Source organism: Tamandua tetradactyla, chromosome 1 (genome assembly GCF_023851605.1).
Source record: "Tamandua tetradactyla isolate mTamTet1 chromosome 1, mTamTet1.pri, whole genome shotgun sequence".
Classification (NCBI taxonomy): Eukaryota; Metazoa; Chordata; class Mammalia; order Pilosa; family Myrmecophagidae; genus Tamandua; species Tamandua tetradactyla.
The window spans coordinates 218469804-218485597 of NC_135327.1; the positions used below are offsets into that span (position 1 = coordinate 218469804).

The following is a 15794-nucleotide window of genomic DNA, read 5'->3' on the forward strand; positions in this document are numbered from 1 at the left end:
CAGGTCATAGGTAGAAAAAAAGGTATAAAAATGGGGAAAAACCTTTTCCTGCTGTCTTTTAAGGTGGTGGTTTGGAAGCTTCCCTAGAGCACTTCAGTTTATTTTTTATTGTAAAGGACTTAGTCACTTGGCTACACCTAGCTATAAATAAAACTAACAAATGTAGACTGTTCTAGGTGACCATGATTCTAGCTAAATATAAAGGGAGAATGTATACCGGGATAGAAAACTGCCAGAAATAATGGGAAAAGGGGTCATGAGTTTTACAGTTGCAAAAATAGCTTTCTTCCAAGAATATAAATCACTATCACTATATATATCACTATAAAACTTAATTAGCCTAAAGAAATACAGCATTTGATTACAATTAACTATTTCAGCTATTCAGTTATCTCAAATGTGAAAGTCTGTCTTTTCTAATACCATCAGCACTAGCTCTAGCACATGTTCTCACTTCTCACACATTATAACTACCTTTTTCATTAGAAATTTTGTATTTTTATGATAAGCAGGCCACAAAACAGCCGTATTGCCTACATGTTACTAGTTCGCATTAATACTTCCATCTTGTTATTTCAAAAGATTGTATAGTTAATGAAAACTACTCATTTAGGAGTTGATCATGTAGCATCTGATTTATGTTATGAAAATTCACAATGTAGGAGGAAAAGGGTACATATTGTTCTTTCATGAGAGAAACAATTAAGCACTGCAAAATTAATATGGTTTGGTGGAGTAAAGAGCACGTAATGAAGTCTTCAAAGGCACAAACTGATTGATGCATAGATTGATTATTACAATGAAATTATTTTGAATGAGCAAATTTCCTTCTTTTTATTTAACAACAGAACAACAGAGTTGAAGCACTTTATCTCTTAGACTCTATTCTACAATAGCTGAACATTATAAATCTCTACTTACCAACCACTTTGTTTAAATCTAATTGAAATATTAGATCGTTTATTGATGGATGGAATGCTGGAAGATTTTCTGTTGTATCTGCAAGTTCTGACGCTGCTTCATTTCTAACTGGAATAATAACAGATTGCCAGGTTAGCTGATATAAAATATTTTGTTTGAGATAACATTATAGTATATATAACTAGACAGAGATACTTTTACCCTACAAGTATTTGAACTTATATACTTCATAATTTAACATACTAATTACTCAAATCAATATAAATGTCTAATAATTTTTTAAAACACCAAATTTCTACCATATGCTAGTACTATACTAAGCTCTTTTCAAATATTAACTCATTTAATCCTCACATGAATTCTAGGAAGAAAGTGTTTTAACCCCATTAAACAGATGAGGCCACTAGAGCTTTAGGAGGTTATATATATTACGGAAGACCACACAGTTATTTGGGGTAAAGCATGGGTTGAAATAGATTCTCTAAAACCTATCTTCTAGGTAGTAAACTCAAACATCTGAGGGACCAAGCATGAAATGTGAGTGAAGCAGACCTGGTGGTGATGGGGTGGCATGAATAGCAGAGTTAAAATGGAGAGTACACGCTTTGTGTAAAGTTATTTCTCCCACTGACTGCTACAAATACAGGCCTGACATTCCTAGGTCTTCTGAATTATCAAGAGAAGCTAGAAATATGAGTATCTATAAGAAATTCCATGATTTAAAAATATTTGCAAGTGATTTAAAGGTTTGGAGCATGTTTCAAGGACCAAACAAATCAGTAGGTAGTACTACAAGAGGATCACCTATCATAGGAAAGGGATAATACTAATACCTGGGTGGGGTTTGAGAGCCAAATACTATGTTACATTTCTTTGAAAACATCATCTTTTATCCTCAATATATATCCCTCTCATCTAGGATTAAGAAAAAGCAGTTGTGGATTATAATGTCCAGTTGTCTAACCCTCACCACATCTTTTCTTAGGTCTAGCATTAGGTTTCTTTCAGAGAGAGGTTAATGTTAAAGGTATTTAAAATGTGCTGTTAAGCCTTTCCAACATACTCTAAGTCATGGAGTTAATTTCCATTATCAAATCCATGCAAAGATAGAATAATAGATCATTTTCCCCTCCATTTCCCTCTCATAAACCCCCAGATACAAAAGGAAAAATAAAAAATAAGAAAACTTCCATAACCTCACAATCTACAAATACTTCCATGAAATCTGATTCAAGGCAACAGAGTATTCTAAGACATGAGAGCTACATTGCTTTGGGCCTATAGCAGAATACTGATTTTCCTCTAATACTTCACCACTAAAAGGCATGTCTACTATGCTTTGATTATGGTAATACCATTTAGAATCCTGATAAGGAAGAATTGAAGAAGAAACCATAGTGCTAAGCCATTTCTATTGCTTTCTTAAAAGAAGGTGATGCTGATGGTAAAATGGGCTGAAAAGAAGGTTAACACCTAACTGCAACAAACAAAGAGCACAGATGACACAATGGTCACTTAAACACCAAAAAAAGTTTTGGTGATATAACAATAAGCCTGAATAGAATCTGCCAATTACTACACACAACCCCATCCTCCACCCCTCACCCATAATACACGCATTCTGGTAACTACTTTATTATTCAGCAGGTTTCACAAAAAGATGAACAAAAATAGAATCAGCATGGAAGCCAGGCATAGAAACTGCAATAATCACAAAAGAAACCTAGAAGACAAAATACCCAGTCCCTTGATGTCTTAAACTCCTATCTCCTTCTGACTTTTCTCCTATTTCTCTGTTTCCCTTCACAGTAAATCTTGAAATAAATGGATATATTCACTGTCTACACTTCCTATTCTCCAATTCCTTTCTCAAATCACTCCAGTCATTTTCCCTCCCTGCTTCAATAGAGAAATGACTTTTGACAGTCATCAATGACTTTCATATTGTAAAATCATTGATAATAATACATACTCATTTCACTTGATCACTAAATAGTCTTCCAGAGAGTTGACCATTTGTCCTTGAAACATTTTTCTCTGCCTGGCTTTTCTAGTTTTCTTGACACTTCATTCATACTCATCCACTATATCAGCTATAACTGTTTTCTTCCCCATGGATGATTTTATCTAGTTCTATGACTTGAATGCCATCAATTATTAATCATTCCTATATTTACAACTCTTGCCTTGATATTTTCCAGAGATCCTGATTTGTTATGATTGTCTTTCTATCATCCCATTTGGATGTCTGAGCTATCTAAATCCAATATGTCCAAAACAAAACTTTAATTTCCTTCCCAAACACTGTTACTCCTCACCCATCCCCACTAATAAATGGGATCACCATCCACTTGTTGCCCAGAACCAAACTTAGAAGTCCTCTTTAATTCCTCACTTGTTTTCACCTCCTATATCCAATCCGTCAATAAATTTTGTCAGTACTAGCTATACCACATAACCCAAATCTGTCCACATTTCTAGATCTCAATTACCACCACCATAGTCTAAGTCAATAATCAACTCTCCTACACTAATACAAGGGTCTCCTAATTGGTTTCTCTACACTCTCCCTGGATCAACTCTTTACCTCATGTAATTTTTTAAAATGTAAACTAAATTATGTCATTACTGTGCAATGATTTCATTTTAGAAAATCCAATAACAACCTAAATATAAGAGCTAAAAGCCAAAAAACTCTTAGAAGAAAATATAGGAAAAAACTTCAGGACCTTCTATTAGTCAATGGGGTCTTAAATATGACACCAAAAGCAAGAGAAACAATATAAAAAATACAAAATTTTTAAAAGATGTGCACTAAATGACAGCATCAAGAAAGTTATAAGACAACCTATAGATGGGGAAAACTATTTGAAAATCATATATCTGCGAAGGATTTAATAACTCTAAAGGAAATCATTATATCAAGCATTTACTTAAGAATTAACACCAATCTCACACAAGTTCCTTCAGAAATAGAGAAGGGAGCACTACCTTCCTAATTTGATTTATGAGGCTACTATAATAGTATCAGAACCAGAAAAAGATTTAAAAATAAACAACAAATATCCCTCATAAATACAGTTACAAAATTCTTAGTAAAATACTAGAAAATAAAATCAAGCAATATATAAAAAGTATAATGTATCATGACCTAGTAGGGCAGATCCCAACAACGGAAGGTTGGTTTAAAATTTGAAAACAATATATTTCTCAATATGGACTGAATAAAGGAGACAATTATATTATCACTTCAATGGATGGAGGAAAAGCATTTAATTCAACTTCTATTCACGATGGAAAAAAAAAGCTCCTAGCAAACTAGAAAGAGAAGAGAAGTTTTTAATTTGATAAAAGGCTTCTGTGAAAACCTGCAATTAACATCATACATACTGTGGAAAGACTGAAAGGTTCTCCATAAGACTGAGAAGACAATTTCCATTCTCACTATTTCTGTTAAACATTATACTGAATGTTTTAGTAAATGTAATAAGGCAACAAAAAGAAATATAAGCCACTCACATTGAGAAGAAGTAAAACTAATTTTATTTTCAATTGACATAAAGGTCTATACAGGAAAGCTCAATGAAACAAAACAAAACAATACCAAAAAACAGCTGCTAAAACTAACAAATGAGTGCCTTGATTTTCTGAGGGTGCCATAACACAGTACTACAAATTGGATGCCTTAAAACAACATGTATTATCTCAGTTTTTGAGGCTAGAAGTCTGAAATCAAGGCATCAGCAGGGCCATGCTTCCTCTGAAATTTGTAGGGGTCTGACAATGGCTTGCCTGTATCACTCAACCTCTACCACTGTCACCTGGCCATCTTCTCTGTCTCCTACAACTGTGTTCAAATTTCCTCTCCTTATACTGACACAAGTTACATTGGATTAGGATTCACCCTAATCCAGTTTGGCCTCATTTTAATGTCTTCAACGAACCTATTTTCAAATAGGATTACATTTACAGGATAAGGAATTAGGGATGAACAGATCTTTTTAAGGGACACATTTCAATACATAATGATTTTAGCAGTGTGATGGGAGTTAAGGTCTATATTTTAAAAACAAGCATTTTTCTAGGTACCAACAATATGCCAATATGAAATTTTAGAATACCATTTATAACAGCATGAAAATGAAATATTTAAGGATAAATTTAATAAAAATATGCAAGACCTGCTCACTGAAAACTATGAAATCTTTTCTGAGAAAAATTAAGGAAGCCCTAATTAAATGAATGATTAATGGGTCATAAGTCTCAATACTGTTAATATATCCAATCTCTCCAAATTGATCTATAAATTCACATTGCCAATCAAAATCTCAGAAGACTTACTGGTAAATTGGTTTTAAAAGTTAAGTGGAAGATCATAAGACCTGGAAGAGGAAATACATCGAAAAATAAAGGTTGGCGAGCTTAAGCTATTTGATTTCCAGACATACTCTATTAATTCGAGAGTGTTATATCATATTGGCATAAAGATAGATATATAAAACAGTGGAAGAGAACAGACCAGAATTAAAACCACAGTTATATGTTAAATTGATTTTAAACAATGTGACAAAGCAATCCATCAAGAAAAAAATGCAATTTTTAACAAATTGTGCTGTAAAACTTAGATTTCCATATGCTACAATAAAATGAATTCTGACCTTCTTTTATACCATACACAAAAATTAACTTGAAATGAGTCATAGATCCAATGTAAAAACTAAAAATATGAAAATTCTAAAAGAAAACAGGAGAAAAATCTGAGCAACTTGGTGAAGGCATAGATTTTTAAAATAGGACACAAAAAGCACAAATTCTTTTGAAAAAATACTATAGTGGGCTTCAATCAATTAAAAACTTTTGTTTTTCATAAGACACTGTGAGGAAAATGGAAAGGTAAACCACATTCAGAGAGAAAATATTTGCAAAGCATATATCTGATAAAAGACTAAAGGAAATTAAAAACTTTTTACAACTCAATAGTAAAAAGACAAACTAATGAAAAATGCATAAAATATCAGAATAGGCACTTCACCAAAGAATATATAGGACTGGCAAATAAGCCCATTACAGGATACTCAGCACTTTTGGTTATTAGGGAAATGCAAATTAAAACCACAGCACAATTCTCATGTGCACATTAAAATGGCTAAATTTAAAAAGACTACAGTACCAACAGTGGAATAACTTGTAATTCTCATACATTGCTGGTGGGAAGAAAAATAGTAAAACCATTTTGAAACAGCTTGGTAGTTTCTTATAAAGTTAAACATAGCCTTCACCAAGGAAAAAAAGTTTTTAACAAATTGTGCTGTAATAATTGAATCCAACTAAGAAAACATATGTGCATGTTTATTAACTATAAAGATAAATATTTCCTTTACAAAAAATAACATCACCAATACAAGACAACCTCTGAGAAAAACACAATTATCTCCTATGTAGGATTATAGCCAATGAATTCCAAAGTGAGGTACATTCTACTAAATAATTAACCTGCCTTCTCCAAATGTTAATGGAATGACAAGGGGAAAAGGTTGAGTACTAAGAAGACAAAACAACAAAAACAATGTGAGATCCTTGGTTGGATGCTCTATTAATGGATAAAAATTGCTGTAAAGAAAAATGTTGTGATAATTGGGGGAGAAATATGATTATTGTTTTTTGTGTATGATAATTGCATTTTGGGTATGTAGGAGAAGATTTTCGTAGGAGACACATGCCAAAGTAGTTGAAGTGTCATGATGTCTGCAATTAACTCTCAAATGGTTCAGTAAAAAGCAAAAGGAGAGAATATGATAGAATGTATATACTAATTCATTACATCATTCCTGCAGATTTTCTATAGGCTTGAAAAATCTAAAGCATTAGAAAAAACAAAATAGAAAAATAAGAATAAGAGAAAAAGAAGGAAAATAGAAGAAAAGGAACAACTAGGAAAAGAGTAAAAGTTAATGGGTTAGAAAAAAAAAAATAGTTGGTACAGGGTGGTGCAATGGTGGCTCAGTGGCAGAAATCTCGCCTGCCCTGCCAGAGACTCGGGTTCGATTCCTGGAGCCTGCCCATGTGAAAAAAAAAAAGAAAAAAAAAAAAGCTGATACATGTATTTAAGAGTTTCATTTGTGGAGAAAAAAACATACAAATGAAATAGACTCATTAGGTATTCTAATCAGGAAAAAGAAAAATCATCATGTATGCAACTAGGAATCATAAAGGAAAACATATAAACATATGAACAGATATAAAAGAATTTAAAATAACTTCAACCAAATTTTTTGCATACTTTTGGAAATGTGGATTTAAAATGTGGATGAAATGGATACCTTCAAAAGAAAGAAAATAAGCAAAATCTACCAGGAAAAAATGGAAAGAACAATTGAAAAATTTTAATTTGAAACTGCAGTAATAACCTTTCCAATAGTGCCAGGCCTAAATATTTTCATGGATGAAATTCCTTTTAATTCTTTAAGGATTATACCCTATATTATAGCACATAGGAAAGAAACTTCTTAATTTCTTACACAAATCCAAAATAGTCATGATAAAGATATTGACATAATTGGCACAGCTGATACATAAAAAGTATTAAAGATAGATAATACTTTTAGAGCAGTGATATCCAATGGAAATATAATGCAAGTCACATATATAATTTGAATTCTTTAATGGCCTTATTAAAAAAGGAAATAGGTAAAATTACATTTAAAATATCATTTCAACATATTCAACATAAAAATTATGTTGAATTTTTATGCAACATAATAATGTATTTTATGCTTACAGTACATCTCAATTCAGACTACATTTCAAGTACTCAGTATCCATATGCAACTAGTGGCTGTCATATCGGACAGCACAGATTTCGAATATCAAAGAAAAAATCTTAATAAGTATGGAAATATAATTTAGCAGTTTATTAAAAGAGTAACTTAGCATTATTAGATAGTGTGCATTCCATAAATCCAAACAGGTGACCTATTAATACAGTTACCATATTAATGATTCAAAGATGAAAAAAAAGTAGGATAATTTTAATACAAGGTTGAGTAATTTAAAACATTCAAACATATATACTTGACTTTTGATGCAAAAATGAACTCATTTAATTGCATCTAGACTGGAAAGGTTGTGTGTGAACCTAACCCTTTGGATTAGGAGTATAAAGGAAACATAATCAAAAGGAAAAAAGCAGAGCTCAGCTTCTCCACGTAGTAAACAATGAAGCATATTCATTGTAGTGGGGACTTGAACTTAATTATGCTCATGAGCCACTACAAGAAAAAGATACTTAAATTTTTAGGACTTTCCTATGCTGGGGGGGGGGGGGTGACCTGCATTATCTACCCAAGTAGTCTCTTCTTTCATAGCCAAGTGTACTCCTCTGAGGACTGAAAAGCAGTACTTGGAAGTCCATGGAGAATCCTGTTAAAAATGAATCTATGATGTCGACATGCTGATATGTTGCATTTTTTGCCCTGTATTTTTTTATAAAGTTAAGTGAACCTGGTATTATAAGGTTAGGGTCTATCTTGGCCCATGGGTGTGAATGTCAATCCAAATCTGAGAGTACTCTCAGTAATGCAAAGTGGGATTACAATAATATTAAATTTTTGTACATCTTTAAAATACAAAAACACATACCACATATTTCTATGGAATAAACGATGCATATGAAAATAAGGCTACTGGTTACCTCTGAGGTAAGTAACTTGGAATGAAAGACAAATGAGGAGAAGTGTTTAGGTTTACACGTAATACTGTAATATTAAGATAAAGGAGAATAAAGTACAATTGTCAACAGTGATTACTCTCACAAATGGGGAAAGAAGCAGATTGCACGTACACATGTGAATTATTCATATATATAGCACGCACACTTGCACATTAATCATTTATATATATATAGTGCATACACACATTAGTCATTCACATAGAAATATTGTTATACTTTTACTAGATATGTCTGAATCTCTAAATGCTCTTGTTTGAATAAGTGGCAATAAGTGTGATATGATTTATATCACAAGTTCTTTCCAATTTCTAGTAACATTCTATTTTCCCCATATTTACTTCTTAAAATTTTTTATTGTGTTAACATATTTACAACTCAAAATTCCTCATTTTATCTCCCCAAATCCACTTTTAAATCAGAGTAAATGAATAAAAAATGTTCCTTTTATCTCTGTGAAACTATATAACAATATCAAGAATAAGTTCTACTAGATAATAACCAGCATGTTTTAGAAGACAACCCTATTTGCTAAGACTTGAAATGTGAAGATTGGGTGAATATCACACTTTAAAAAGTGAAATAATTATACTTCTATAAAATTCCTAGAAAGGTGTTAAGTAAACTGATGCTTCAAAAAATACTACACCAAGAAAAGAAAAAGGCAGGTTCCTTAGTAAAACAAATTTAGGAAATTCAGTATAATAATTAGAATATAAAAGACTGTGAGTGGTAATGAGTGGTGTTCACAGCAATACAGCATTTATTAGTTCTGTTGAACTCTGGTTTTTGGTAAACTATGTTCTATAGTACCCAATCTAAGGAAAATTCCACTGTAACACCATAAGTAAAACTGATCACCATTTAAAAACAAATTATAAAGTTTTCAAGTTTACATTATGAACTGTATTTTTAAAAATAGGTACATTAATATCACATATACTTTTCGATATTTGAGACTGGTCAAGTCCTCTTGCTCGAATTTGATCCATATATTCTGCAGCTAGTTCCAGATCCTTTTCTGTAGGATCCTCATCTGATAGTTCATCCATAGCCTGATCTACAAAGATGAAAAAAAATTAGTAAATTAAATACAGAAATACTATTGAAACTAATCTACAGTAGCCTGTTTCCAAGAAGACTAATATTTGAAGGTCAGGAAAATATTAAAACATCGTTTTTTCCCTGGACAACTAACAGAAAGACAAGGATGAATCAGACCCATCCTGAAAGTGAGGAGTGTTTTCAACAGCAAGTAAATTCTATTCCTTTGCCCCATAATATATACATCCATCCTCAGCCGAAGCAACAAGACTGGTCATCATCTAGAATTGCTCAAGATTTAGGAACGGACAAAATTAAGGGGGGATTTTCACTGCTGACTGCAACAGATTTATTTTTATCCCAGTTATTATCTTGTGTTAATTGAATAATTTGTAATATTGCTGTAAAAACTAAAAAATAAGAAATAAAACATCATGTCAAGTAAGGAGAGAAAAATTATCATTTCATTAAATGCCAAATTTTATATGATAAGTTCCAACATCTATTCTTTTTTTTGGCATGGGCAGGCACCGGAAATTGAACCTGGCTCTCTGGCATGGCAGGTGAGAACTCTGACTGCTGAGCCACTGTGGCCTGCCCCCAATATCTATTCTTGATAAAACTCTTTGAAAAACTAGAATTATGGATTTACTCCAAGACATCTACTCTCTTAAGACATCTATGATAATCTGAATGCCAACATTTTAATTAATAGTGATGCAACAAAAGATATTCCTATCAAAATAATGAAAAGAAAGAATGTGAATTATCATTTTCTTTAAAAATTATCTAATTTTGGGGAGTTGATAATATGTGAAGCAGAAGCAAAAAGAAGTATAAATTATTATATCTTTTTCTAGAATTACTTGTATGACTAAAATATATAATGAGTATTAATTTTTCATTATAAAGATTAAAGAGAAATGAAAAACACATCCAAGTCAAAGAGATTGCACATTTTCAATGTAACTACTGATATCTATAAGCATTTTAATTAAACTGATAACATTTTCATACAGATATTCAGAGAAGGTTTAATCATAAATATCTATTTGTAAAAGTAAAATCTGTTTCCTTATACTGTTTGCAATTGATATGTCTTTTGGTATTTGTTATTTTTTAAATTGTTTTAATTGAATTTATTTTATTAATATAAATTTATTTATTAATAATAAGGATGAAAAATAAATGTTGCCCATTTTAAAAAATATATCCTTTGCCTATTTTTTGGGGGGGGAATTTATTACTTCTAATTTCTTTTAAATATCTTTTTATTAAAGAAATAAGCATGAAACTATATATATGAATATTTATATACAAATATATTAATCTAATGTGAAAGCATTTCTACACAGACTACATTTCATATACAAGAATATAACCTATTGATTGTCATGAATGCTTTTCTAGGTTTATTGTTTGCTTTTTAATTTTAAGTTTGGTATTATTGTATATATGAATTTTAAGTTGTTATATAAACAGTTTTTAATGATGTTTCCTTTACTTATCCAGCTATGAAGTTATACTTAGGGCAACATTCCTCAAAATGAGTTTAATTTATGTTTTCTTTTAATGTTTCAATATTCATGGAACTAATTTAAACCTTGAAATCAGTTTGCTGAATAGTGGAAGATAAAAATATAATTTATTCTTTCTCACTTGCCTATTTGTTAAATAATCCATGTTTTAAATTTTTCACTACTGGTTCAAGTGGCCATTTTCATGATACACTTTGATTACTTTCTAGAATTCCTAGCCAGCTCCATTCATTTGAATGAATGGAACTTTTTAATATGTAGTTGCGTAAAGTGCCAGTGTCCCAGCACTACCTTCTGTCTTTTTTTTCTTTTGCATGGACAGTGTTCTAATTTGCTAGCTGCTGGAATGCAATATACCAGAAATGGAATAGCTTTTAAAAGGGAAATTTAATAAGTTGCTAGTTTATAGTTCTAAGGCCAAGAAAATGTCCCAACTAAACAGGTCTATAGAAATGTCCAATCTAAGGCATCCAGGGAAATATACCGTGATTCAAGAAGGCCGATGAAGTTCAGGGTTTCTCTCTTAAGTGGAAGCGCACATGGTGAACAAAGTTACAGTTTCTCTCTCATCTGGAAAGGCACATGGTGAACACAGTCAGGGTTCCTCTCCCATCTGGAAGGGCACATGGTGAGCTTGGCATCATCTGCTAGCTTCTTCTCCTGGCTTCCAGTTTCATGAAGCATCCTGGGAGCCATTTTCCTTCTTCATCTCCAAAGGTCACTGGCTGGTGGACTCTGCTTCTCATGGCTATGTCATTCTGCTCGGCTCTCTCTGAATCTCTTATTCTCTAAAATGTCTCCTCTTTTATAGGACTTTAGAAACTAATCAAGATCCATGTGAATGGGTGGAGACATGTGGTCACCTAATCCAGTTTAACAACCACTCTCGATTACATTACATATCCAGGGAGATGATCTAATTACAGTTTCAAACATACAATGCTGAATAGGGATTAGAAGAAATGGCTGCCTTTACAAAATGGGATTAGGATTAAAACATGGCTTTTCTAGGGTACACATCATTTCAAACCAGCACAGGCAGCCATCAGGAATCAAACCTGGGTCTCCAGCATGGCAGGTGAGAATTCTGCCACTGAGCCACCATCACACCACTCACTACCTTCTTTTTGACTCAGTTTGATAGTGCAATAATTCTAAAGTTTCGACTCATTTTCATAAAATACCAGCAATAACAGAAACAGCAAACAACCCCTGACATTTTGACTGGAAATGAAATAGTCACACATTATTTTTTAAAGTCTTGTATTCAGTAGCATGGAATACTCTTTGTATATTTGTGTTCTTAATGTTTCATTCAATTCCCTGAGTCTCTGCTCATACTTTTCCATTCTTTTCCCTATATTTTCTTTTGTATGTTGGATTTCAGACGACTAGTTTTCTAATTCAATAATCCTTTCTTCTGCCTCTTCAAATCTATTATTGTAGGTTTCCATTGTTTTTTTCATCTCTTCTTTTGAGCCTTTCATTCTCACAAGTTATGCAATTTGTTTTTTCAGACTTTCATGTTCTTCTTTATGTTTATCCAATATCTTCTTTATATCCTCCTCAACTTGTTGATTTGATTTTTTTTTTTTTTTTTTGGCATGGCAGGTTCCAGGAATCAAACCTGGGTCTCTGGCATGGTAAGTGAGAATTCTGCCACTGAGCCACCATTGCAGCACCCTGATTTGACTTTTTATGAGATTTTGCATGTCTGTTTGAACATCCTGAACTAGTTGATTCAATTTATGTATCTGATTTGAATTGTTGGTTTGTTCCTTTGGGCCATATCTTTGATTTTCCTATTATGACTTGTAATTTTTTGCTGGCATCTAGGCACTTGCTTTCCTTAATTAGTTTATTCTGGAAGTTGTTTTACTCTTTTTCCTAGGGTTTTCTTGCTGGGTGGCTTTGTTCTCCATCTGTTCTTTAACATTCAGTTCAACTTATTCTAGAACTCTAGCATACATTCTATTTAACTGATCAGAGTTTTTCTGTCCTTGTTTTACTGTTTTTTTACCATGCCTATATGGAGCCTCTTTTTTTTTTTTTTTTTTTTGAGGAGGAGGGTCTCCTCACATATTATAGACCCCAGTCACATTTTCCCAGACCAGAGAGGCCTACATCTCAGGAGGAAAGAATAGTCAGCATCAGTTTTCCCTGAGGGTGAGATCCAGCATGTTGTCAGACTTCCCTATGATGCTTCTAGACTCGGTGCTTTTTCTATCCTGCCCAGCATGTGGAACTTGTCTGCCCACAACTTTGCACCAGTTTAAAGTGGTGTGGTGCCTTTAATTTCAGCAGACTCTCCCTGTCAGGGGCATGGTTGAGACAAAGGTGAGGTAGTTTTAGTTCCACCCTTGTCTGGGGCAGTGCTGGAGCACTGTTAAGAAGTTTCAGATCTGGACCCTGGCTCCTCAGGTTTGTCAATGAGGAGCTTCAGTTGGCTCATGGCTGTATGTGTCTTTAGGTTTTATGTGCCCCTTTTCTTGTGGTCCAGCCCTTTTCCAGTATTTTGTGCTGTCCAACTCAAAAAGCCCGTTTTGTTTTTATTTTTTCAGTCAGCCCTGCCCCCTCTCTGCGGCGGCAAAAACTCCTACTTCTTTTAGGGCTTGTTCCAGGCTTATCTGTGCTGGGGTCTTGTTTTCAGTAGTCAGAATTTGTTAGTTAATTCTGCAAACAGAGCTTGGTTGAGCTAAGCCATTGTTGCTAGTGAAGTCTGTTTCCTTTCCCCTCAGGGAACCAGTCTGCCATGCCCATGGGGGAGGGGCATTGGCCTCCACAGCTTGGGGGATTTACCGTTTTGTGTGGTATCTCACAATTCTATCTGGTCCAGACCAGTGTATACTGTGTGTTGTCACTGATGTTCCCCCAGAGTTGTTCTGTACTGTTCCTGGCTATTTACTAGCTGCTCTGGGGGAAGAACTAAATTCCACACCTCACTATGCCACCATCTTGCCCTGCCTCTTTCTTTTAGGTTTTAAAGTTGGAAATATAATAATCTTCAAGTAATGATTATGTTGCATAATTTCTTCCAATATTTAAAATCAGTTATTCTTCTTTTCTTATTACATTGGTTAGACATTCTACAACATTCTTTACTTTAGTAGTGACAGAAGGCAATTTTGTATTGTTCTCAACTTTAATTGTAGGGCATTTTATTTCACCTTAAACATGGTATTGAGATATTAAAGATACATTTTTTTCATCATGTTAAGAAAGGATTATTTGCTTTATTTTAAAAATCAGGAACACATATTTATCTATAGAAAAATAAAATTTAGATAAAAATAAACAAGAAAACATTTAAATGAATTTTTAATTATCTTGTCAAAATTTCTTGTCATTTAAAGAACTGAAATTTAGGAGCATAGTGTTTCCTTTATAATTGTTAAGATAACAAGTTATTACATGCTGTTCTAGTTTGCTAGCTGCCGGATGCAACACACCAGAGACAGATTGGCTTTTAATAAAAGGGGATTTATTTTGTTGGTTCTTCAGAGGAAAGGCAGCTAACTTTCCACTGAGGTTCTTTCTTACGTGGAAGGCACAAGATGGTCTCTGCTGGTCTTCTCTCCAGGCCCCTGGGTTCCAACAACTTTCCCTGGGGTGACTTCTTTCTGCATCTCCAAAGGCCTGGGCTGAGCTGCGAGTGCTGAGATGAGGAATGCTGAGCTGCTTCGCAGTGCTATGTTGCGATCTCTCATTTAAGCACCAGCCAATTAAGTCAAACATCACTCATTGCAGCAGACACGCCTCCTAGCTGACTGCAGATGTAATTGGCAACAGATGAGGTTCACGTACCATTGGCTTATGTCCGCATCAACAAGACTAGGTATGCTCACCTGGCCGAGTTGACAACTGAATCTAACTAACACACATGCTATATGATATAATGATTTGATTAACAGTAAGAAATTCTGGTAACTAAAAGAGGAATGGTAGCAAAACAGAGATTGAGAGCAAAGGAAGGGTATGTGTGAGAAGTTAGAAGGAACAGTTTCATTATTTTAAAGTCAAATACTGTCAGATACTTCCACACTTTCCTCTATTTTTCCTATGGTGATCATAGCGGGGTGGGGATGGGGGTGAAGATCTATTTCTCTGGGTTTGAATTTCACCTCTAATTATGTGACTTTTGGCAAGTTACTCCATGTCTCACATTCCTCATCTTTTTTTTTCTCTTCCTTATCTTTCAAATGATGAGAGAACTTCTCTCATGGGAAATATTTACTATTATTATTATTGTAAAGGTCAAAATATAACATCAAAACTGGCTAATTTGATATCCATATGTAATCACATCCCAAATTTATTATTCTGAATATTAATATTCAAATGATTTTTTTTGTATGCTGTATGGTGGAGGATCACATTTCATTCTTTTGCCATGTGACCATACCATTATTGCAGCACCATTTGTTGAATTTTTTTGTGGGGGTAAGTGCACAGGCTGGGAATTAAACCCGGTCTCTCACACGACAGGCAAGAATTCTACCACTGAACTACCCTTGCACCGTGTGAATAAAGTTGTTCTCTAACATTGCATATACTGAGTGTTTCCA

At 33.4% G+C, this 15794-nt stretch overlaps 1 protein-coding gene across 23 annotated transcripts in view; it reads right to left on the reverse strand.

Moving 5' to 3' along the window:
- Window positions 1-15794, reverse strand: part of CCDC7 (coiled-coil domain containing 7) — a 394574-nt gene that overhangs the window by 60353 nt on the left and 318427 nt on the right. For 22 of the 23 annotated variants that reach the window (XR_013172291.1, XR_013172292.1, XR_013172260.1 and 19 more), the window contains 2 exons: window positions 9591-9707; window positions 922-1029 (listed from right to left, as the gene is read on the reverse strand). Coding sequence is in view for 2 of the 23 variants with exons in the window: in XM_077152126.1 (XP_077008241.1) it covers window positions 922-1029; window positions 9591-9707 (225 nt within the window). In the remaining 21 variants the exon portion in view is untranslated. The remainder of the gene's footprint in view (window positions 1-921; window positions 1030-9590; window positions 9708-15794) is intronic. The other variant, XR_013172290.1, reaches the window with a different exon arrangement.